Genomic DNA, 26,060 nt, shown 5'->3' on the forward strand with positions numbered 1-26,060 from the left:
TTGTGAAAAGGAGAACAAAACCCATAGACATCCATTACAGAAATAAAATAAAGCATTTAGTTAGTTAGTATACTTTAGTTAGATTAATTTTCCACTGCAGATTCAACAATTTAAGCATAATACAATGCTGCACAGCTGCAGTAATACTTGGCATACTGATTTACAGAGTGTATGAAGCACTCTTCCCTCCCATGTGGTGATTTCCTCTCACACCACTGTAGAACAGAGTGGAGTTGTGGATCTTATTGTTATTAGTAACAAGCAGTAGCAGCTCCGCTTTTCCGTCTGTACATCTCTTAGAAACTGGCCCCTAATGAATTCTCCATTCCTCTGATGTGTGTGTATACACATATGTGTGTGTGTCTGCTTTTGCCTGTCCAAGTACAGGCATATGTGTGCGTGAGCGTGCAGCAGCTAGATTATGAATGAGTAGAGAGAAGCGTTTTTGCTTCCAGGCTTTTATTTTTGTTAACCCTTTCTCATCTGCTTCATTCAGATAAGATGGTGCCATAAGATCATTTCCTCTCAGGGGAACTACTCTCGGAGCCAATGAAAACAGAAAACGTGTCTGTGACTGAGTGATTTAATGGCAGAGAGACTGCCTCATGGGCACTCAGATAGTTGAGGGGTCTGAGCGAGGCTGCTTTTGTGAATGGCTCTGCTCTACTTAATGCAAATCACTAGTGGTTTCATGTCTTAGAATAAGAACGACCCGTTGATGCTCATATCCAGTTGTTAGTACAGTAGCAAACTGAGGCTCTTTTACCTGCCAGGCATACAGGCCACATTCAAGCAAATTGCAGGCAGCACCATATCACTTCATTTGCATGATTTTTGTGCTGTCTTCATTATTTCTATGCAAGTAATTAATACCCAATAGCGAAAAATATACTCAGGTGGGTAAAATGAAAATGCATCATCACCTCTGCTGATGTGCCCTTGGGCAAGGTGCTTAAGACAAAGCTTTAGAAATATTACAGTGAAGCATGGCAGTGCTGTAAAAGGATGTGTATAGTCAGTGTGTGTGGCAGCAAAATAGGAAGAGATGGCAGCCTGGTGAATGTCAGAGGGAACTCCGTATGACCATGTACAACCTGCCGAAACAACCAAAATAGTAATAATAATGATGATAATAATAATATTTTCCCCTCAGCAGCATCAGACTGTGGTGGTAGAAATTAATGTGTGGTGGATCATTACAGTCTTAATACTTTAATTGGAAACCTTGCCGGTAAATGTTTCCTTTTTTGCCAGTTAAAGGAGTTTTGTCAGTCTGAAAGGTCGTCATTTAAATCAGCCCTTAGCAGTTTTAAATAGTACACCTTTAAGTTGACTACAGTAATGCATAGTGGTGGTTGCTAATGTATTCCCCTCTCATTTTTATCTTTTATCTTTATCCCCATCTTCCTCTTCTCCATCCCTCCAGTCTGCCAGAGTAAGGACATCCGAAACAATGTGACCAACCTCCAGTCGCTGGAGAATTGCACCATCATTGAGGGCCACCTGAAGATCCTGCTCATGTTCAAGACCAAGCCCGAGGACTTCCGCGGCCTCAGCTTCCCCAAGCTGCGGGTGGTAACCGACTACCTGCTGCTGTTCAGGGTCTACGGCCTGGAGAGCCTCAGCGAGCTTTTCCCCAACCTGACTGTGATCCGTGGCAACAATCTCTTCTTCAACTACGCCCTGGTGCTGTTCGAGATGCTGCAGCTGAAGGACTTGGGCCTCCACAGCCTCATGAACATCACCCGAGGCGCCGTGAGGATTGAGAAGAACCCAGACCTCTGCTACCTGGCCACTCTGGACTGGTCGAAGATCCTGGACTCAGTAGAGGACAACTACATCATGGCCAATAAGAATGAAAAGGAGTGTGGAGATGTGTGTCCTGGCACAGCACAGGGCCAGACCATCTGCCCGCAGAACACCATTAACGGACACTTCAGGGGACGGTGTTGGACACAGAACCACTGCCAGAGAAGTAAGTCTATTTGTCTGTGTGTTTTCAAAAAAGAGCGAACACCTTCTTGCATCATTCTTTGAAATATTGTAGATACTCCGTCCTTTTCTATATAAAAACACCCATTAGGAAGTCGATTGTTCTCAGGCATTTAACTGCTCCAGGTGGCCTGATAGAGGCCAAATTAAGAAAAGAGTGACATTATTTTACTCTGAGAAGCAGAAGAATTTCCTTATTGACTGGCTATTTTGCACAGAGGTGATAGTATAACATCTTCCCAGAATCCATCATGTTCCTTGTTGTTAAGCGGCCCGTTGAGACACATAATGAGAACATGCACCGGAGATTTTTCCTCCCAGAAATCAATTGGGGCGACTGATGTTTTCGCTCCAAATGGTTTCCCTAATGATTTCTATGATGTGGAGGAACACTCTTAATATCAGCAGTCAGGGGTCGTGGACACGCCCCACCCTCTGATTAGCATACATTGACTGGAGCATTGTGGGTAAGTGTTCTGTAATTACAGGCTTAGAAATCAGCTTGATGTGTGAAATCACTCAACTGCATTGTAAAAGGGGGAACTACACACTGACAGGTATGCATTATGGGAAAAACATGCAAAGAAAGACAGAGAGTAAGGAGTGAGGGTAAGAGTAAGGGAAACCTAGAGAAAACAGACACAGACAAATGTGATTTATAACAGCACGTTGTTTGCTATGAATTATACAGATTTTATATCCTTTGGTTAAAAAGAGCTGTGGGTTGGCTTAATGCTGCTGCTGGCCAGCCAGTGTGTCGGTCGGTCAGTCACTCAGTGAGTCTTTCCTCCCCTGCCCTAAACACAGAGAATGGCTTCTATTGTAAGACACACAGAGAGAATGCTTATTATTTTTTGAAGGCGATTATAGCTTGTGTTGTTTTTTTTTTTTTCCTGTCTGTGTGTCTGACTGAGAGGCTAGCGTTCAAAGCACGACGACCTCGGCCATGTTTATCCTCCAACAGTGACTGTTACAGCCCGCATATTATGTTGGCTCCTCGATTTTCTGCCAGACTTAACTGTCGGGAAAGCATGATACAGGAAACATCTCTTTGTGTGTTTCTCTCTCTCTCTCTCTCTCTCTCTCTCTCTCTCTCTCTCTCTCCTCTCTCTCTCTCTCTCTCTCTCTCTCTCTCTCTCTCTCTCTCTCTCTCTCTCTCTCTTTCACACACACACACACACACACACACACACACACACACACACACACAGTCTTGGAGATTTGACTTTAACAAGTATGTGTACAGCGTTCCAGTTGAATGGTTGAACCGGCCATTTTTGGCATTATAGCGGAAGAGTAATGGAGCACAAGCATGTGATTTCCAGGACTTCAGGTGTTTTGATTGCAGCTCTCTCCTTCATTTACAAAGGGGATCTTTCCCCCAGGTTTTCTCAACTTGTTTCCTTCTTCTGTGTGTTGTACTTTGAGTCACACACTTGAGCACTCCAAACCTGGTGTCCCAGTGTGTGGTGAAATGAAAGGCAAAGAAATGGAAAACAGTTTTGGTTCATGTAGAACTGGAATCGATTCCAGAGATAGACAGCCAAGGAGAGCATTAAAAAAGACATGAATGTCCATTGAGAAAAAGAGAAAAGTGTGTGTGTGCATGTGCGTGCGCGCTTTGCTTCGGAAAGGCCAGGGGAGCAGGTACGACACTGTGCTCCGTGTCATGTGATAGATACCAGTTTAGTCAAGTGCTGTGTGTCAAAGCAGGAGCCATTTCTAGAACATGATGCAATGCATCTCTCTCTTACTGCAGCGAGGGGAGTGTGTATGTGACTTTGTGGGGGGCATGCATGGGGATGGTATGTGCGCACGTACTGTAAATGTTTTTAGGTGTTTGTGAGTGTGTGTGTGTGTGTGTGTGTGTGTGTGTGTGTGTGTGTGTGTGTGTGTGTGTGTGTGCATGCGCGCGCATGTGCACATGTGTTTGCGTAGTCCCCAGCGGAGGTAAGAGCTCCAGTTCCATACTGCTTTAGACACGTGTCTCTCTCCCTCTCTCTCTCTCTCTCTCTCTCTCTCTCTCTCCCCAGTCATCCAGCCATTACTACCCAAGGCCCCCTCCATTCTCTTTGCTACACCTATAGCAGCCAGCCATGAGTTTACTTCAAACTGTATGTCCTGTTAGTTCTGTTATGACTGCTTTGCAAAAATCAGCACCGCTTAAATCTGTCTTTGATAATAATAATCAGAGCAATAATAATAGTAATATTTCAAGCTCATTGTACATCTCATAGCACTTCTTTACACAACTTCATATTTTGTGATGCAACAGGAATCCAGAGCATGTCAGAGCCTCACAGGTTGGCCTGGATGAGATGAAAGCATGTAAGATGTGAACAGGGGAAAAAAATTGTTTGTTTCCTTGAGAGCTCATGCAATGCCATACAGTGGAACATGTGCTTTGTGGCGGGTTCAGGAAACTATAGGATCTTTTAATTAGGGCTTCTGAGAATTAAAACTCACAGTTTACAAACTTAGATGCCCACATACACATGCGCGCATGCACACACAGACATGGGCACGGGGCGGAGGAACATTAGATGGAGCATTAAAGTTTATGTGTGAGTGGAAAATGTGGGGTTGTTTTTGTTGTGTTTTTACAGGGTTTCAGTTGCCTGAGGTAAGAGCCAGGGGAGAGCCTGCATTCCTCTGATCCAACGCATGCTTCTCACAAGCAGGAACACCACTGTATTTGTGTATAAGTGTGTGTGTGTGTGTGTGTGTGTGTGTGTGTGTGTATGTGTGTGTGTGTGTGTGTGTGTGTGTGTGTGTGTGAACCAACAAATGTCATATTTAACTGCATCCTAAGTTACTTCTTGGTAACCCAAATAGCCTGTGAGAGGTATATGATATCTGACATTCATTGCCCAGTGCTTTTTTTCTCACTTTGTGCGTGCATATGTGTGTGTGCAAGAGTGTGAATTTTTGTGTGTGTGTTTGTGTGTGTATATGTATGTGACCAGCTGTGTGCAGGTAGCTGCGCGGATGCGGAGGTCAGTCCAGTAGTAGGTTTTGTCAGACACTCTCAGGGTGCAATTTTCTCAGCTTTTACAAGCTGTCACAAGTCACTGTGGCTTTGCTGCCTGATTGAATGTTGCTGGTTGCTCGCTTTCCCTCTGGACGATGGTAGTTCAGTATTGTGTTGCGGTCGAGGATAGTAGTCTGCTGCATGCGTACTCTGTGTTGTGCTGTAGAGCTGGGTATCAGAAAGTCCCAATTTATGACACTGATGCTGTGTAAAGGCACCAAAAACCTCTTGAAAAGCCTTAAAAGTTTGTGTTTATTCTCTGTGGAAATTCAGAAGGATTCTCATTGTGTAAAGGGAGGTTCTACGTCTGATTCTGTGCTTGGATGTCCCTGTAATTCCTCAGGAGGGGATCAAAATTATCAACAAAAAAAAAAAATTGCATTTATGTACTTGAGTTTATATCAGACTGACAAAGAGGGGGGAGCTGACAGTCATTCCAGGATAGAAGAGGAAGGAGGGCTGTCAGGTTGGAGATCAGCAGGGCAAACGCAGGGCTTGTGGACTACTGTTACCTCCTGCAAATGAGACAAACAGAATGCGTAGGCCTGTGAATAGAACCCAGGCACGCACAAACACCCACGTACACACACCCACACATGTGCACACGATGTATCCGAGATGAGTGCTAAAGTTTGTGCCAACGTACTCTGGCATTAGAAACATAGATTTGGGTAGAACAAGGCGTTTTTGTTTCTCAGATTGGTGTATTCTGAGATTACTTTCTCAGTAAATGCCATAAAAAGCAATCTCTTGATGTGTCTGTATCTTCATTTTGTTTATGATTTTGAATTTAAGAGTTCACCTGTCCTTTTACACACAAATTTGGCCTTCTGTGGAATGAGAAACCTAGGGAAACTGAGTGTCCTTTAAATATAAGAGTAGATGTTTTTTTTGTTTTTTTTTTTTTCTTTCCTTTTTTGCTCAAAAAGAAGGAGACATTTTAAAGATATTACACTGAACAAGATACACAGAGTGGACTACATTTACAGCTGAGACAAAATTAAGACCAAAGAAATTAAGGAGGAGAAATTACCGAATTTATAGATGAGACAGAATTTGAGTTACATAAGAGACGCAGGGACAGATGGATGGACAGACACACTGACAGGCAGATAACTAGATGGAGGGCAAGCCAGAGGTCTACATTTACACAAGGGAGACAGATAGAGAGAGAGAGGAGTAGAGATGGACAAAAAGGAACAAGGTGGAATATATTCACAGATGAGGGAAAGAGAGAGAGGGAGCAAACAGCCAATCTCCTGTTTAGATAAGGCTCTATCTGTTGCTGAGGCTTGGCACACTCTGTTCAGCCTCACAGACACCAGTCAGCTCCATGCTTGCACAATACACACACACACACACACACAGAGGAAGAGAGAGAGAGCTTTTCAGGTCAGAATTCACGTAGCCTGTGGTTGGATGCTTTGTTTGTTTGCTCCAATTGTTTTCAGGCACGCACATGCAAACACACACGTGCGCAGCTGTAACTCCACCTCACAGTGACAAAAGCCATGGAAGACAAATGTCCTCTCTTTGTCACAAACCCGTTTTGTATGTTCATTTGTGTGTGTCACTAGGTGTGTGCATACTGTACATGTGTGTAGTTGTACCGGCCTTTTCAATCGAGACTAGAAGTGCATTAATGCCCACATCTGTAAGAGCATGGTAATCTGGTCTTATGACTGATTTAAAAATTTTTTTCAAATTTTCAGAATAAGATATTCCAGTAAGTGGTCAGCCTGTGAATCTTTGGCTTCTTCAGCTCAGTTTGAGACAACAATTCAGTTCAGTATTTTTAGCTAAAATATTATGTCTGTTAAAAAAAAGTGAAATAATGTAAGTGAAAAAAGTTTAAAAAAAAAAAAAGAAAGAAAGAAAACAAAACAAACAATCAAAAATTAGTATCAATTGAATTATTAATTGAATGAATAAATGAATCAGTTGAAAGCATTTCATATTGATTCAGGCTAACTTAGGAGTGATTCACTCTGTTTGTTTCCTTTAGCAGACCAGTGCAGTCAGCACTATTTATAAAAAAGAAACGTTACACAAATGGTATTATACCAATTATCAATATTTTTACATTGGAACCTGTGTTACTTGTGTGCACCCTGAACATTGTATGTTCATGTTGTTGTCTTAACTAGTTGGCAGTCATGGCTGTCACGGTAATGGAAATTGGCCTCAGTGTCATTTCCATTAGTATTTGATTTCTCGTGGTATGTAGTGAAACTAGAGAGAGCAGAGGGTTACATCAGGGTCAGAGAGGAGAGAGAGAGAGAGAGCGATAGAGAGGAAGAGTCTAGAAAAAGAGAGGAGGGGAATGGAAGGGGTTGGGCAAAACAAAATAAACAGAGCAAAACAAACATGGCGGGGTGTTTCAAGTGTGACTCCCAGGTACACACACACACACACACACACACAAACCCACACACATTTTTGCCAGAGTGGCAAGTGGCCAAGCTAGAGCAGGCTAAAGAGAGAGAGAGAGAGAAAGAAAGAAAATGAGAGTATTAAGGATTGGCGGAGCTCAATGAAACATGCTGTTGGCCAGCACCCACAACCAAACAAAAACACGTCCTAGCCCAGCCTCGTAGCCGGGGTGTAAAACTGTCTCCTCTCAGGACTCCCAGACTCCCTTTCTCGCCTCGCTCCTGTTCTTCTGTCCTCCTTTCTCTCGGTCTCTCCCTCCGTCTCTAATGAGAAGTAAATGAAAGAGTGTTCCTGAGGCCGCTGCTCTTAATTTGCCATTTACTGCTCAATGACACAGAGAATGCAAGAACACACACACAGACAAGGGGACAGACTGCGTGGACAGTGTAAAAGTTTCTCTCATTAAATGGTCACTGCTTGTATTATAGGAGACAAACTAGTCTCTGATTTCTGTATGGAGTGTGTTTGTGTGTGCTGTCCATGCTCCAGGTGCTGACAGATGAAGAGTTTTGAATCTGATACTGATATTGATACGTACAGAGCAGGATCACAGATCAGACTTAACTTGTTTGTGCAGTTGTTTTTGTGATAGTTTGTGTTTCCCGTTCCTTACTAAAAGAGATTTTTACTTTACGTGGGAAGACAGGAAGGGAAATTATAAGAAATGAAGACAGCAAGTTACTCTTGTGGCTCAGTCTGTTGCATTTGAACAACAAAATTCTTTGTGGGAGTTTTCAAAATTCACAGTTTAAATTTTTTTCCCCCATGGATAACAGTCAAATATAATAAACTACAAGCACCAATAATATCTGTGGATATGAGACAGTCCAGATAGAGTTTTCCAAGCACTTGCCTATAATAGTGGTGTCCTGATATTTTTTGGAACTGGTGTTCATGCACATGTGGTTGTATGTACACTATATATGTCCATATGTGTATTCACTGAGACCTGACATCAGCTCTCTCTCTCTCGCTCACTCTCTCTTCCTCCTTGCGGCTGCGGCGGGTTTGGTTTCTGGGCCACTTGAACTTTGACCCAGATGCTTTTTCAGTGAGAAGGGACTCGAGTTAGAAACGCTATCCTAGCTGTCCTCTGGCTCACTGGAATATTGGAGCTGCCTGGAAATGGGAGCGTCACAGCTTTGATATAGGCTACACTTCCCTGATACACAGTGAGAGCTATGCAGTGAATCCACAAACCTGAGGTGTCTGATGAGTACCCTATCCTAAGGAATAACTGTGTGTGAGAGACATGTCCCATGTTAGCAGCATGTGACCGGGTGTCCGGTTTGAGGTATGTAGCCAGGAGCTGGTAGGGTCTGTGGGGTTCAGCTGGTACACATCAGTTCACATCAGGCTTGGGGTTAAGGCTCATGAATACAGCTACAATGATTATTTCGCTAGATATTGGGATTATATTTGTTCATTACAGCTTTTTAGTATGACAGTTGGAGGAATTTAATTGCTATATTTGGGTGAAATCGAGGTGTACAGTTGTTAAATTATTGGTTGTGCCACCCTGGTTCTGGTCAGTTCTTTCAGTTCAGACACCACACAGAGTTGAGTTTCTTCTATACCACCAAAAGGGAAACTTTTTTGCCATTCTTATATCCATTATTAGAAGTTGTAGAAGTATAAAAACTCATTATTTAGCGACTTGACATGGATTGATTTCCATTTCTGATTCCATTTTGAATATAGGAAACTGAAAGCGATGCGATCCTGATGGTGATATACACTATCACACACACTTGCATGGAGAACTGCATACATTTGTTCTCATCTTTCTCTCATTCATTACTATAGACACTGGCAAGCTCCTCTTTGATGCTGTCCATTTGTGATAGTTAAAGCTTTTCCCTGGTGCCTTGCCTTGCATCCACACATACACACACACACACACACACACACACACACACACAAACGCATATGCACACACTCATGCCTGCGCTTGAATTACCATGAATATCTTATGAGGGATAGGGAGGGAGAGGAAGATAAACAAAGTGAGAGAGAGAGAGATAGAGGGGATGAGAATAGGGTGTTACATCTATTGGCAGCTCTCAGTGGTGGGTAGTCTCATCTACCTGCTGTGTGATGCACATCACCTTATTTGGACATTGCTTGCAGAGTTGGGGATGTTCCCCAGTTACAACATTGCACTACTGACATGCATGAGATGCGCTCAAAGGGACTCCATACCTATTGTTCCCCTTGCCCTTTCCCAGAATGTTTAGGTTGTAAATAATTATGCAATAAATAATAAATCTAAAGAAATAATTACCTTTAAGTTCCTGCCTGAACCTTACATAGGGAGGGAGGGAGGGATCGAGGCAGGCAGATAGAGAGTGAGAGGTAGTAATCATGCTCTTGTGTTTTTCTTCCTGGCAGTGTGCATCTTTGTTAACGAATCCAAATTAACTTTGATAAGCTGGCATCGTGTGTGTGCTTGTGCATATGTGTGCACGTGCGCGCGTGCGTGTGTGTGTGTATGTGCGCTGTTCTGCACTCAGCACGGTCCATTCATTCAGCGTGTGCAGTAGCAGTCAGGCAGCGCTAGCAGAGAGCCCCAGGGGATCTGGAACACTCTCTCTCCTCTCTCCTCCAGCTCATCAATGGACTGGCACTCCCACACCCTGCTCTGCACAAGCACACACACAAAGTGCACGTGCATATAAGTATGCGTAACGGTGCACATGCAGATCAACGCATGCACAGTACATAAACGCTCGCGCACAGAGCCAAGTGGAGCACAAACATACACACACGAGGCTAAGTGGAGCACATAGCCGCTGCTGTCCACTATTGTAGCTGAAGCAGTGGATTTGCTGATTTGAGTGTGGAGCGGATGGGGGCTTCTGAGGATACCAGCATGGTGGAGTGAGATGCATAGCAACTGCTGCTGCATTGTCTGTGTGTGTGTGTATCTAGTGAACAAGGACACACATTTTGTATCTGTTAATGCCTGTGCTTCTCTTTTGCATTTCTTAAGACGCACTGAGTTAAGTGAGGACAAAGAAATACTGAGAGGGAAACTGGTGCACTTCACTCAAGAGTAGAATAGTTTGGTTCACAGTTATGGTTTTGGCATTTACAGATATAGTCGTGTGTTGGAACAGTGCATGTGTACGAACACGTTTCTACATATTAATTTCTGTGTTTCTCTGTTCAAATGTGCACGTGCACTTCTCTGTTTCTGTTTGTATTAGTGTGGTGGCGCTGAGGTGTGGAGGAAAGCGGGTTGGCAGGCAAGCGATTGTTGCAGCCTGAGCTGTCTGAAAGGACTTCCTCATTACTTCCTGCCTTTGTCCAAAGCACTTCCTACTGCCGAGCTGTACAACTGGGCCCGGGGGAAGGCTGACGGGGCATGGAAGGGGGTGGGGGTGATTGTGATATCTGTATGTGAGACAGGAAAGGACAGAAGTAATGTTAGACAAGTGGTTATTAGCCTTGTTGATCTGCAGACAGACAGAGCAATACGAAGCCTTGATGGTGCTGCAGATATCCATTTCTGAGAACCAAATTTATCACAAATTATGAACATTATGATCCTCATGGTGTGAAACACTATGTCAGATGATCAAGCCAGCCCGCTTGATGAAATAAGAATATGGGGAGCTTAGAGGAGAGAAGAGCAATAAGGATTGCATAACATGTTTGCTTGTGTGGAGGAAAAAAAACACGACCCTCCCTCCAGTCTTAGGAAGGGGATTGTTTTCAGGTGTTGGTCGAATCTGATGACTGCCTGCATGCAGTTCTGTAAGCCTTCACCCTTACACTTACACACACACACGCACACAAGCAATAAAGATGTAATGATGCAGGTTGATCAGCAGTAGTCCATTCCCATAGTATTATGCCAACATAATTCAGTGCTCACATGTCTGCAGGTGAACACAACCAAACCTTAACATAGCAGCCAGGATTGTAGCACTCATATTGAGCCCTCTCTCTGCACCCTCTGTTGGCAACACAAACACTACAGGCACTCTGTGATGAGTGAATGCTACTACTACTGTCTAGGCCAAACCAGTGGCCATAGGTATATCTGACATTGCATGCTGGGTGAAATATCTCAAAAAAGCTTTGAAATATCCACCAGGGGTGAACAGTAATGAAGTAATTGTCAAAACAAAACTGAACCTGTAACACCACAGAATCTGAATTAGTGTTGCCGCACAACCACAGTGTTTGTGCAATATCAGTGTGTTACAATATCACGCTTCTAGTAAAATGAAATCATAGGAAACTCCACCAGGTGATTTCACTGATCACCTCACCTCCAAGCAGAGAGAAGGGACTAATCAGTGAAATCACCTGGTGGAGTTTTTGGTTGGAATGAAAACCTGCAGCCTCTCGGCCCTCCATGGCACCAGTTTGACACCCCTGATCTGACGAGTGTGATATCTGGTAAATTGCTCTCTAGGATTTACACAAGTTGAAATTTAGGAACACATTACATTAAAAAAATTCAAAGCAAAGTTCTGAAACTGTACCCTGAGATGCACATAACATTTTTATTGCTGAGATTTCTGACTTCAGACCTTCAGAAAATACATAAAATATGAAATATAAAACACATCAACCTGTATAACAATTGGCATTAAAGATGCGTTCTAATTTCCAGGCCAAAGAAAATGACAAGAATAAACTGACAACAGAAATTTGTTCATTATAGCAGCCCTGCCACATGCCTAGATCAGCATGAAATTAACTGGCATACCGTACCCTGGTCAAAACACATACCTTTCTTTATATCATTAAGTCATTGCTGGTTCCACTGGATTAAGGAAGTTGAGTGTGTGTTCACACACGCTCTTACAGTCTCAGCCCTGCTTGTTTGGCTCATTAAGGGCTTAACATAGTCTGTAAGCACAGCTACTATGTACTGTATTTGGGACATCTGACGCTAGTGCTTCAGCGAATACTTGGAATTTCATTGGCGGCTTTGAGGTGGTACGACAGCTCGGATGAAGGGTTCGGGTGGGATGTTTGGAGATTTGAAATTCTCAGGAATTTTGTTGTTATATCACCTACCAGGGAAAGGGAACAACAGAGCAGCATGTTCCTTGTAACCGAGCTGCAGAACAACAAATTATATATATATATATATATATATATATATATATATATATATATCTATAATGCAGCTCAGCCGCAGGGATAATTCTTTCAAACCTAAATTTATTTCAAAGGGGGCGTATCCTGTTTCTTACAGCATGGTGCTTTGATCACAATGAAAAGTGAATAAACATCTCGCCGACTAAAATCTCGACTGACCGTTCTAAGGGATGCCCACAAGTCAGTGCTAATAATTCTAAGTAAAGGCAGTAAAGCAGCCACCCCCTGGAGGCTGCAATGGTGCGGTCAGGGGAAGCTTTGTCTATTTAAGGCGATACTCGTGACATTGGGCTTGGGATTGGCAGGAGTAGGACAGATGTAGGGTCACATTATAGGGAGAATGTGACCCCAAGTTGACCGACCCAGGTCAGGGGTCAGCTACTAGGATATAAAGGCTAAGGGGGTCAGAAACTAGTCGGCCATTTGCTGGGCGTAGCTATGGGATAGTGACACACACACAGATTCCAGGAGAGCTAACCAAGACTGCATGAACCAATGTGGAATAAGAAGAGGTTGGTGTGTGTCTTGGCCTACCAGAAGAGACAGCAAGATGGGGAGAAATATTTCCCCTTCTGCTCAGTTATTCCAGTAACGACACATCAAGACATACAATTGTAATGGATCCAAAATAATGTATATGAAACAATGTTGATTTCCTGTCAGACTGAACAGCCAGCAAGCTCTACAGTAAAAGTAAAATATCCTCTTCTGACCCATAAATCTTCTTTTGAGTAAAACTAGCTGCTCAGTAACCTGTCATGAAGTTTTAACGAGAGTCAATGTTTTTTCCCTCTCAGGCATGTTTCTTCAGCTGGAGCACTTGCAGCAGAGAAGTTTCAGTTAGGTATCTCATGAAGAAATCTCCTATTTCATCAAGTCAGGAAATGGTGTCATGCAGCATCTGCTTAACCCTGATGCCAGTCTACCATCCCTCTGTCATGAGTAATGGTTCAGCGGGTGTGTCACCTCGCGCTGTTAGCATCAGCACACAGATCGGCACTGCTCCAGTGTGCAAAACAGGTGCATTCCTCAGGCCTACAGCTTCTCTGTGTCTCTTGTTATGGTATTTGGTATCTTGTGTTGAGACTTGCAGCATTTCTGAGTGGTAGAAATGTTAGGAGAAATGTTAGAAAGTTTACACAAAAATACCTAGAGTTGTGTGGGTTGGCTGATGCGCTGGAAAATTTCCCTTTTCAGGTATAGACAACAAAGCCTAACATATCCAAAACCATACACAGGAATGACTTAGGGCTTTTAATCAAAACTGACCTCTGTTCTGTTCCTGGATGCAAAGAAGCTGCAACCTGCTGACAGCTCTAAGTTTCATCCCAAGCCACAGCTGGCTAGCTCCATCAAATAGGGCTTTTATTGAAGCTGTAGCCTATGTATGATCATCCAAAAAAAAAAAAAAAAAAAAAAAAAGCTACTTTCTTCCCAGAATGTTACTGTCATCATTTCTCTTCTCCATTAGTTCTCTTTCTTCAGCTGATGTACCTGCCTTACTCCCATTGCTGTCATGAAACACTATAGAGCCATTTTCTTCTGCCTCTCCACTCTCTTGTCCTGATCATGACAGAATGGTCCCATGTTATAAAAGCAAGGCAGTAAAAACATGAACCCAGCAAAGTCTCTCTGCTACCTTCACCATCTTCTCTCTCTTCATGATATAATGAATAATTCCGGTATTTTTTTAACCTGGGTGCTATTTTTCTGCCTTTTGGGATCCGCATGACTGATAGGGATAAAAATTGGTCCAGTATTGAATGAGAACACTTCAGCTGGCAGCTGTGAAATGGGCTCAATGTAAACACACAAGCTAAGGTTGTCTATTAAATTATTTCCACTGAAAGTATTTGTTTTTGCCACTGACAGACTCAGATCGTTATTATAAGTGTCTGACAACATTATGGAAAGGATCCCTACAGAGAGACATTTTCAGCAGGTCTCTGTGCTGTTGGAACAACATTTTCCTTTAGGTAAAAGTGCTTTTGTGTAGGGTTTGATATGATAATCCTTCTCGCTCTGCCTTAATGCATCCTTCAACAACAACATGGGAACAGAGCTATAGGACCACTGTAAAAATGGCTTCTTTCTAACTGATAAGTTGCAGTCACGGTTATGGTATGCCCACACCATCTCCACGCCTCTCCGGACTACGCTGACGGCCCCATTTCCCTATAGACGAATGATTAGTGTTAGTAGTTTTAGCTAAATCTGGTCAGGGTGTCCTGTCTGTCTAGTTGTGTTTGTGTGTGTGTAAAGACCTGTAAGATAAACTGGAGGAACCTCAGGCACTGCTCAAAAAGAGCACAAATGGCTGTCTCTTTCTTTCTCTCTCTCCATTTCTCTGCCGCTGCTTCTGCTGCTCCACCTTGTGTCAAAGATCCTCCCTCTGCACTCCCTCCCTCCCTTCTTCCTCTCTTTTTTCCTCTCTGTCCCTCTGTTCCTTTGCTTTGTGTTCGTTCTCTCTCTCTCTCTCTCTCTCTCTCTCTCTCTCTCTCTCTCTCTCTCTCTCTCTGTCTCTTTTCCCCCTCCCTCCCTCTCTCTTTCTCTCTCTCTCTCTCTCTCTCTCTCTCTCTCTCTCTCTCTCTCTCTCTCTCTCTCTCTCTCTCTCTCTCTTCCTTTCCCTCGCATGCTGTGGTATGCAGACATGCAGGAATTTCTGGGCCTCAAAATGATAGACCAAACTTGTCAGCTCTGGCTCCCGTTACTAAAGATGGCTGCCTTGGCAGTGTGTGCGCCTGTGATTGGTGCACATCTGAGTTACTTCCCATGTGATTGGTCGTAGCATGTTTGTCCACAGCTCATATGTTGCTGGCACAAGCATGTATTTCTGTGTTTTGTTTGTATGAGGTAGAGTCTCTACATGGATTAGAGTGATTTTTTTGGGGGGGTTTATTTTTGCTTTCTCACTCCTGTTTTCTCTCTCACAGTGTGTGGAGCGGCTTCAGGGACATACGTGTTGTTGCATGCTGGTATGTGTGTGTGTTTGTCAGTTTGTGTGCGTGTGAATGAGAGGTGTCTTGTAGGCACCACTGTACCCAACTTAGGTAAAGTGAAAATGGGAGAAATGTTTTAGCACATAAGATGAGGAGAGGAGTGTTTTGAAATGAATGTTAGAAGGGGGGAATGAAGAAGTATGCAAAGAAGGCAAAGTTTCTCTCTAATGTAAACCTCTGTGGCTCCTATCAAGGCTTCTGATTAGCATGTGAGGACATACCAAACACAAAAAATGTGGCTTTTTGTATATTTTTGGCATTTCAGCCTGTATGAGACAGGCCAAAGTAGAGAGAGAGAAAAGAAAGATTGGGAGAGAGAGAGGGAAGAAGATGACTCAAGACAATAAAGTCCTAGGCTAGATTTGAACCCCGGACGTCATGATTACAAGGTGTTCACTGTAGCCAGCCGAGCCACAAAGATGCCCCAAGATGGTTGTGTATCTGTTATGGATCTGGTCTGAATGAGTGCATGCAGTGTGTGTGTATGTGTGTGTGTTATCATAGCCAGTTATGCCATTCTTGAATTGCCTTATTTCACTTTTACGTCAGACATAAATAACGCATTGCACCCTGGGATCAATACAGAGGTAGCTGTAAATTCAAAGTAACTTATCCTGTTGACTTACACTGGATGGGAGTGGAGCAAGTGCCAAACAGCTGAGCACCAGTTAGTCTCACCGTGTATTGTTGCATTATCAGATTTCAGTATAAAATCGCATATAGTGGAATTAGATCACATGTAGCGAAAATAGACAATAAAAAGATTGAGTATTTTCTGGGGGGCTTTGTGGGTCTTTTCTTGATTTGAAGAAACTAAACTCTGTTGAAGACAGTGTTGAATAGGGATTGCAGCCCATGCCTGATATAGACTATGAGCTAGCGAGTTAGTCTTTCATGGTGTACTTGTGTTTGTGTGTGTGTGTGTGTGTGTGTTATCGATTAGGCAGCATCACATACAGCCCAGCTAATATTTAGCATGCCTTGGCTGTTGCTCCGTTGTCAGCAGCTCTGGGCCTTGTGACGGTATTATTGTAACTAAAAAAAGGTTCTGATCCTGTGCTCAGGTCTGAGCCTGTCACACACACACATTACACAATATATACACACATACATGCACACACAGAGCACTCTCTCAACCATGTTATGCTGTGCGTGTATATGTGTACATATGTATTCTCAAATATCAGCTGAGAAATCCTTGTGCAATTTTGCAATTTCTATCTTGACAGAACAGGAGAGGAATGCGATTTTTTTTTTTTTTTTTTCATGAAGAAATTTGTCGTCATGTGCTGTCGGTTTTCCTCTTTTAGCTTGTCTGTGTGTACTAACATATGACCAACATGACTGAATTGGGGTTAATAAGATCAGCTGGATCCACAGTATTTCTGGTGTGTGTGTGTGTGTGTGTGTGTGTGTGTGTGTGTGTGTGTGTGTGTGTGTGTGTAGCAAGCATGTGATCCAGTGTAATTCACAGCAATCTCAAGGGTGGTGCGGTGGGTTTCTAGCAGACACACAACTACAACCCAGTCTATCTACAATGTCCTTCTCAGTGTAGCTGTTGTAGAAGTAACAAACCAGATAAAACATGGTCTACTTTTTACACTCCTTTTTTTGTGTATGGACCACTGTGCCTGAATGGGAAGATGAGCAGGGACTCAGAAGTCAAGTGGGTTTCTGAGGTTGACAGATCCTGATGACAAATGACATTGCTCGTCACCCACATGAGGTTTGGGCCCCCCGAGTGGAATGCTGGGGAACGTCCCCTTATCTCCCACCATCTCCCTTCCTGAAGCCTGCCTCAGCCAATCAAGGCAAGCCATGCACAGAGAGGGGCCCCATCTGGCCACTTCCAATGAGCTAATGGGCTGCAAGGGCTTATGGGTAGAAGGGAGTCGGGGAACAGAGGTGAATATCTATGTGTGTGCATGTTTGTACATACATTTGTTCAAGGGGGGAGGACACAGGTGGGACCTATTTTATGTGCGTGTCTCTGTGTGTGTGTGTGTGTGTGTGTGTGTGTGTGTGTGTGTGTGAGAGAGTTTATCCCTTGGCTCTTTCCAGAGTGGGAATGGGAACACCATGGGGAGGAACTGGGCGGGGCTCCTGAGAGCGTGACCAGCGCCGAAGGGGCAAATGTTAGCAGAGGGTGGGGGAAGCGTGGAGGTCAGCATAAACAGCTGGAGATGGGTGCTATGGATCAGAGAGAGGGGGAATAGGAACATAGAGGAGAAAAGTTTTAAAGTTTTTTTTTTTTTTTTTTGATATTTGGTGGGTTACAATTACAACTTTACGAAGAAGAGCGCAGATCTGTGCTCATGTACTGACTTGTTGAAGGACAGCTAATTACACCAAAGTGGTTTTGCTGTGTTCCAGTGATACAGCCTCTGGAAAGAGAAAAGGAAGAAAGTCTTGAAAAAATCTAACCATATAGGCTAGATATTACAACATGTAATCATTGCATGTTGTCTCTCGCTTACTTTCTTTTTCCCTTCTCATTTGAGGCCTGTGTTGTCCATATTCTCTGTCACTCACACTCTCTCACACACACACACACACACAGAGTCACTCACTCACTTCCCTGGACAGTCTCGTCCCAGCCTTGCTTCAGGCCTGTTGAGTGCCTCCGTGTACGGTGTTGTGTTGACTGCTGGCCTTGGTGAAACAAAAGCAGCCACATTGACTCACAAAGCAACTGAAGCGTTTGACACTGATGGAAGAGGAGCAGGTTATTGAAAAAGCAACCTGGGCTCCTCATAAAGAGATTTAATACCTGCCTGATGAGGAGGGTATTTCAATTGCTGGATCAGGAAAGTATATTTCAAAATGTCTCATACATTTTGCTGTAGTCACTACTGTACTGCTAAAAAACATCTCTCATCCATCTGGCATTGACAGTTCATTTCAGACATTGAGTTTTACTGCCTATGATCATAGATCAGAACCACACAAGGGAGGGCCTACGCTGCTTCAATGAAAAACTATTCTCATGTAACTGCGATTGGTCCCAGAAAGCCTGATTGTGCACGACTAATTCTAATACACTGTTGAATCAATGAATGTGCAAGTGGATGGGTCAGTGGACAAGTTCATCAATTCATGAATGGTTGAATGGGTCAGTGAATGAATGTTTTGAATGAAAGCCTGCATGTCCAGCAGTATGCTTTTTACGACTGGGGCTGTCCTATATGGCCCTGTAAATGTGATTCACAGTCAGTGCCCCGGTCTTGTGTGTGTTCGCCTGCATATGTCTGACACCTCTGATGAGCGGAGAGCGGCGATGGAGCGATGGATGCAGAGAACAGCTTGGATGACAAACACGACGCTAGGTTTTCTTCTAGGGGAAGTACGGCTGTAGGAGGGACTGTCTGGCACTCCATAACTCCATACTGTGGGCAGTATGTGTATGTGTAGATTGAGACAGATGCTCTGGTCGCTTCATTTCACATGTACCCGAGACAGAGATAAATTTGCCAATAGCACTCTTCTGGACACCAGAATAACAGCCGTGGTGACGCACAGCGCTCACCCTCCTGTGCTAAGCGTTCTGATTGGCTGCATGTCTCAGCTTGAGCCTTGTATTGGCTAAGTTTGTCAGAGCTTGCCCGGCGATTGCTGGACGTGGTTGCGGCAGTGGCCCGATTGATGGGCAAAACAAATTGTTGTGATTTTCTATTAATTAACAAAGGGGCTCTAACTTCATTTGGTAATCTGGGTTCTTCAGTGATGTTTTGCTCAGTGACAGCGAGCGGTTAACTTGATTAGATGACATCTATTTTTTGTTGGCTTGTTTGTGTGGGGTTTTTTTAATGTTTTGAGATGTTTCAAGCAGTCCCTTATTTTTTTCTTGTCTCATCTCCCAGGTTCAAGATTTTTTGTTTTTTTTTTTTTCTCTGTAAAATAAATGAACTTAACAAACAAGTGTAGGTTATTTTCACATTGTCATAATTTTAGTGACACAGCACCTGTCCATGGCAGCGCACTGTTTTGCTTGTGCACAAGACCAAACAGTTTGAAATATTCTGCTCTGGTTCACCAGTTAACAAGTGAAAACTCCAAAGTAGCTTAACTTTGTACTCTAGAAGAAGTGAGTGTGCCGGCACAGTTTGTGAATCATACTATTTATATAACTCTACCCACACCATTGTGAATGGGCCCCTGAATGAACACTTCCCCATTGTGGGAGTCAGCCATGACTGCAGATAGCATCAATCAGGATACCTGCTCATTGTTATCTCCTGTTAACTCTTGTTAACTGCTCTCCCCCTGAGCATCCAGAGCCTCCCATCTGCACTGATTCAATTTGGCCCCTCATTCTACTTTTCAAAATCTTATTACACACACCCATGCACATGTTTGCCTCTGTCTGTCCTAGGCTCTGTGGCAGAAAATCATGTGTCTGTTGTACACAGTGGTGTTCTGGCACCGAAGCAGATATTTCGTATTGAGAAACGAGAGAGAGAGAGAGAGAGAGAGAGAGAGAGAGAATATGTGGAGTGCAGACCTCAATAAGAGTGCATGACTATTCCTGTTCCGACAAACCACTAGCTGTCCAACTGACACATGAACTCTCTCTGACTCACACAAACACACATACACACTGCAGGATTTCTTAGAATTACAATACAGTTGCAAGCTGCACTGGAGTCAACGTCCTTCCTTCCTCAGTCGCCTTCATTCCATTCTCTTAGTCCACAAAAAAAGTGTATCTTATTGTTTTCCAAACGTGTGCACATCAACACTGGATGGCGTTTTTTTCTTCCTTGCCCTGATCAACTGCTCTTTTGTGTGCGACATGAATGCTCTTAGTGTGTGATGCTACTGCAGCATTTAAGCTTTATTTAACATTTATTTAAACAGACAAGTCAGTAAAGAGGATCGTCTTATTTAGATCAATGAATAGTGTAAGTCTGAACTGTTTTGAAAGTGGGAAAGAGATGGAGTGGTTCAGGGATCTTGTAATTTACTGTTCAGCCTCCTGTAAGTGTCATAAACTTCATTCACTGAAAATAAAGGGGCTGGCTTGAGTATCCAAATCATCCACTCGCCCTTTCCTCCTAACATCCAAGTTAGGGTCCTGCGAAAGCATTTGATATGGTTTATCTATGGTAATGAGCTGCATAAGGGTGTATATTTGGGTAAATGTGTAATATCAGTGGTATGTTCCACTTGGGCTGTTAGTTTTCCCATTCAGACTTTTAAAGTTGCTGTGCTCTTATTGAGGAAGAGACTGCAGCTCTGGTGATTGTCAGAAACCACAAACCAGAGTTGAATGGATTGTGGTTACCTCAGGGGACTCATTGAAATTAACTTAGATTAACTGCACACCAGCCAGTGTTAGTCATAGAGATAGAAAATCAAGATATGCACGATTGAAATGGTGAATTTATGTAGAGTAGACAGGAGTTAAGGGACATTTTGTTGTCCATGCTGCCTTTGTTATTCCTCCCTGTTGAATTAGCACCAGCAGAGGTAAAGCTCGCCCACAAGGCACAACGGGTAGTCTGTCGCTCTCCTTTTCTGTCTTTCTCCCTGTTTACCTCTGGCTGCTGTGTTTCAATGAGAGGCTTTTCTTTTTGTGTGACACCCACCCACCCAGGCTGCTTGCCTGCCAGAGGGGCCTCTGTTGACAACACCTGCGCCCCCCAGGATAAGCAGGGCCTCTTCAGCCCCCCCCACCCCCCTCCCAATACACTTTTCCCTTCTTAATGCCTGTGTTTTCTGTGTGCATTCTTTATTCTTTTGTCCTATAGCCTGGTGTACATACATTATATATGTACATGTGCGCGCACACACACACACAAAAACACAAACAGGGGAGCTTGTGTGTGGCTGGACCCTTCCCCTCCAGCAGTCACCCCGCTGTGTAAATCCCTGTGCTTGGGTTTGTTTTTCAGTCAGACGCCCATGTGCCTGAGCCTGGCCCATAGCTGGGGCTCCTCTCTACTTGCTGCCTTAGCCATCCACATCATGACTGAGCAGCAGCCATAATGGGCTGTGAATGTTTTCGGAATAAAACAGCAGCTCAGACACCATAGTGCCTGCTGCCAGGGGCGTAATTGGCCTAAGTGAGCATCAAGCACCAGGATGAGCAGTTCCAAGCTTGGTATGGCTGCTGGAACCTAATGCCTAAACCTGAGGCCAGCAGCGATATTGACATTGACTTTTTTTTTATTAAAGCCAGACTCACTGTACACATCAGACAAGACCAGTAAGCCAAGTATAGCTACAGAACATTCAGACACACTGAGCACAACTCCCTGTTATAGGTCACTCTTCAGTAAAGCATGCAGCAACATGTTATTATGTCCCAGCGGAAGATAGATGATACACTAGATTATGTGTTTTGCATTTCTGATATCTGATATTTGCATTCTTTGAAATGGAATATGAAAGCCACGTGCACTGGTGTTTGGTGTTTGTGGCACACAGATTTGTTTGAGGGAAGATGTCTAATATTTTAATCTTTAGATTCAAAGTGTCGTTGCCATGACTGTTATGTTATCTTCCTTTATTTCTGCCAAAGTAGGAAAAAAGTGCACATTTTTCACTCCTTAAGCAAATAGTGTGTCTGCTGTTGATAATCTTGTTTTTGAGGAGACACCTCACCAATTCCTGTGCCAAGAGAGAAAAACAAGATGGGGGAGGGGTGGTGTTTGTCAGAGCGAACTGATCAGAGAGAGACAGACAGGGAGGGAGGGAGGGAGGGACGGTGAGCGGGAGAGGGATGGAGGGACAGAAACGGAGAAGTCTCCACCCCAGGCCACTGCAGCCACAGCACTCTGGCATAGAGAAGGTGTTGTTTTACAAATTGTTTTCCTCGTAGAAGCCATGTGGCTGCATTCGCTGGCGTTTCTCTCCCCTGCCTTACTCCATCTTCATCTATCGTCTTTGGTCACGCCCTCCACGCTGTTGCTTTTCTCTAGCTCTCCCTCCCGTCCCTCCATCTTCACCCCTCTGCCTGGCCCCCCACCCTCCATCCCTTCTTGGCTCCCTCCCTCTGTCCAGCCCTCCTATATCCTATGCATATCCACATCACTGCATTCGGTATTGCCTTTCTTTCAATTTACACGTGGCGTGTTGACTGGAGCGTTGATCTCACTCTCTTCCTTGTTGTTTTTCTATCTCTCTCCCTGAAAAAGAACCAACCAACCCTGCTCTCTTCTCGCATGTCATGTTATGGCAGGCCGGTTGACCACAGTGTTGCTAGTGTTGGTTTATGGCCTTGTTCCAAATCTCCATGAATGCTGTTAATCTCACATGGAGGCACATGGTCGTGTGTGTATGCTTCCATGTGTCTGTTAGATTGCCTTTGCATCTTGCATGTTGTGTCTAAGAGGTTGCCTGCCTCCATACAGCCTGTTTAAAATGTGGCATCTGACGTGAATGTGCGCACACACACAAACACAAACACACCCATCCTCCCTTCATTCTCCGCTTGACAATTAATAGTGTGTGCTTATGGCAAATCTCTTTAGCCTGGCAGTTATTGGAACCAAGATTTTAATTAGGGGAGGTTTTAGAGTGGCGCACGCTGCATTAGCATTACAACAGGGACATGTTTGAGGGGTGGACAGGCTGGCAGACAATGAGCCATCATCCTAACCAGCAGGCATATCAGTCCTGTCAAATAGAGAGCAGAGACGGCAACGTAAACTGTGATGTATGCATGCTGTGTTGGTTTAGCATAGTCTAGACAGAGATGTGATATTTCAGGGTTTTTTCAGGATTACTTTTAGGATTAGCTACTGTGTTTCAAGCTTTTTTTTGCATCCCTTGTCATATCCCAGAGTCTGGGGTCATGTTGTCTGACCCAGAACAAACCCTTGATGTCAGTGAGACCTTGCGGTGATTAACTGAATCATTTTGAAGCCTTTCGTATGGGCCTGGAATTTGATCTGGATCTAAATGGAAATTGACTTGTAAATATGCCTGTACATCTGCACTATTTTCTGTTCCTCCTGCAGCTCTCCTCAGACACCACAGGGCTTCCTCTCTCGCAATTTTTATCCTGGTCGTGGGACTGATACGCATGATCCACCATTGAATAGGATGGCTGTTTTCAAAGCAGCTTTCATATTCATATGACCATGTGACTTGAGACTTGAGGCATGCTACCATTAATGTATGTTAGCTGCATTTTTTCCCAGCCTTGATTCTAATTGCTCTATGGACAGCATCACTCAGTGCAGCATTGCAAACATGTTAAAATGTTAACTTTTTTCTGTGGAGGGCCCCTTAGATACTTAGATTTTGAGATCCATAAAAGTTCACTGAGCCATTTATAAACCTGTTTTCCATGAAATCACCAGAACCCAGTGCTGGTTCCAGTCTGGTCTGACTCAGCCCAGGGTCTTTCCACTAACCGTTCATCTCAGACTCCTTGTCATCTTCACACACCACTCCCTCCCTGCATGCAACCAGTGCAGGACAAAAGGAAGAAGTGTTGTGATCAGAGAAGTGGCTGACTGAAAAAGTGGAGTAAACAGAAGCAGGAGTCAATTGCTTGCTGCCCTCACACAGCTCCTAGATCTTCCAGATGTACTTTGACGCATTCAAGCTCAAATCGGAGTTCACACTGTTTTGCTTATGACTAACACTCTCCATCATCAGCCCCTTCACACCAGCCCAGGAGACCCCTGGCCAGTCTTCTTGGCTGTTTTCATTGGCCGCTTGCTCTGCTGATGGAAAGATGAAACTCAGTGAGGTCAAACTGAGGCTTCAGCAAGTTGAAGAGAGGGTTGCAAGAGATGATGTTTGTGAACTGGTAACCACAATTTCATGGCTTTTTGAGGGCCAATAACTTGTTGCCATCATGTCACAGTTTTTTATCTCAATTTTTCTTTTTTCCATAGACTCTGTAGCTGAGTGGACCTTTGCATGCTGAATAGGTTTCATGACCAGTTCCTGTGAAACCAGTGCCAGAGTTTTTCAGACAATGCAACTACTTTTTCTCTCCTTTTTTTTTAAACAGGCAAGGGCTTGGTCAGACTGACATTTACCCTTATAACATTTGCAAGTTGTTTGTTCCAGCCCTGTTAAATACTTGCAAATAATTGGTAGTGTCTCATTTAATCTTTCTGAAAGAGCAGATGTGTGGGTTTTGCTGCATGGGAAGAATGTCCTGAACCGCACCTACAATATGTTATGAGTCCAAGCAGGCATAAATTAGCGATGCATTCAGTTTGATTCAGGCTGGTAACTGTTGTGTCATTCTGTAGTTGAGGGGTCAGGGGTTGAGGCGCAGGAAGGGAGGGCTGCTTGACCCAGAACAAAGGACCATAGTACAACTGCATGTGTCTGAAACATGTGACCTGTGTACTGTATCTTTTGTGTATGTTGTGCACATGAGATGAGGCAGTGTTTATGCTTGACCTCTTGACAGGCCTGTTTCTCCTGTGTATGATGGAGAGTTTCCCTCCTTCCTCCCTTCCTAACTGGCCTTCCTGAGGCTGTTTGGGATAAGAAGGGAGGGGGAGGGTTAGAGATAGGTGGGTGGAGACAGATGGGGGGAGCATGTTCAAATTTGTCTTGGTACAGGGAGCATTGAGTATTATTAAAATGACATCTGGCCACATTTTAAAAAATCATGCGTCCCTAATTAAATGGCTGATAAAACTGACATGCTTAGACCCTTGTTGGTGATCAGTGGGACAGATATTATTTGTAGTTATTTTTATGCTTGGTTTTATCATAGCTGCATGCCAGGTAATAAAGATTATCATAGGAATTTGTTTCCAAGTCAATTTAATTAACAGTTGTGACTGACAGTGTGTGAATTGTCCTGGTTTGGCAAGCCCTACTTCATCTCCAGGGAGTGCATATGCTAAGAATAATCAGTAAATGTGATTTCAGGTTTGCCACATGCTGTATATAAGATGGTCCTGCATCAGTGTTAATTCGCTAGTGTGTGCTGCTGTTGTAAACAAGACCTGATGTTATGTGTGTGGGTCTGCTGGACGACCTGACCCTGCAAGTTCAAGATCATATTGGAAATGTTTTGATGTTGTTACAAATACAAGTACTTAAAATTGAATGTCTGTGGTGAAATACCCTTAATGTTTATCTTGTTTTCCTGTCTATATAATAAAACAATGAATATTTATGTTACACTTAAAAGAGTCCAAAATTTGGAAGATTTTTCATACGTCTCAATACTTGGAAAATTCTTTAGAAATATATAAGATATCATCAGATAGTGATCATGGAGCACTAAAAGTTTTTTTTTTTTTTTTTTTTTTTTTTTTTTTTTTTTTTTTTTTTTTTTGACATCTAGCTATGTTCCTGGTTCTCTGGCCACCAGCTGCTCTGTTGTGCGTGCATGCATGCATGCATGCGTGTGTGTGCGTGTATGTTTGTGTATTTGTGTGTGTGTGTCTGTACCATAGCTTTGCTCTGCTTAGTGCTATGCTGTGAATATGAAATAGGGCAGATAGCATCTGCACTGCAGCCTTCCCGCCCCAGTCCCAACACTGTGCCTGCTGCTT

The 26,060-nt window shown here is 43.6% G+C and overlaps 1 protein-coding gene across 1 annotated transcript in view; it reads left to right on the forward strand.

The window, feature by feature from the left end:
* Positions 1–26,060, forward strand: part of insrb (insulin receptor b) — an 87,324-nt gene that overhangs the window by 24,586 nt on the left and 36,678 nt on the right. Inside the window, exon 2 of the mRNA XM_030049282.1 lies at positions 1,427–1,975. Within this exon, the coding sequence (XP_029905142.1) occupies positions 1,427–1,975 (549 nt within the window). The remainder of the gene's footprint in view (positions 1–1,426; positions 1,976–26,060) is intronic.

The sequence above is a fragment of the Myripristis murdjan genome, chromosome 4 (assembly GCF_902150065.1).
Source record: "Myripristis murdjan chromosome 4, fMyrMur1.1, whole genome shotgun sequence".
In the NCBI taxonomy this organism is placed as follows: domain Eukaryota; kingdom Metazoa; phylum Chordata; class Actinopteri; order Holocentriformes; family Holocentridae; genus Myripristis; species Myripristis murdjan.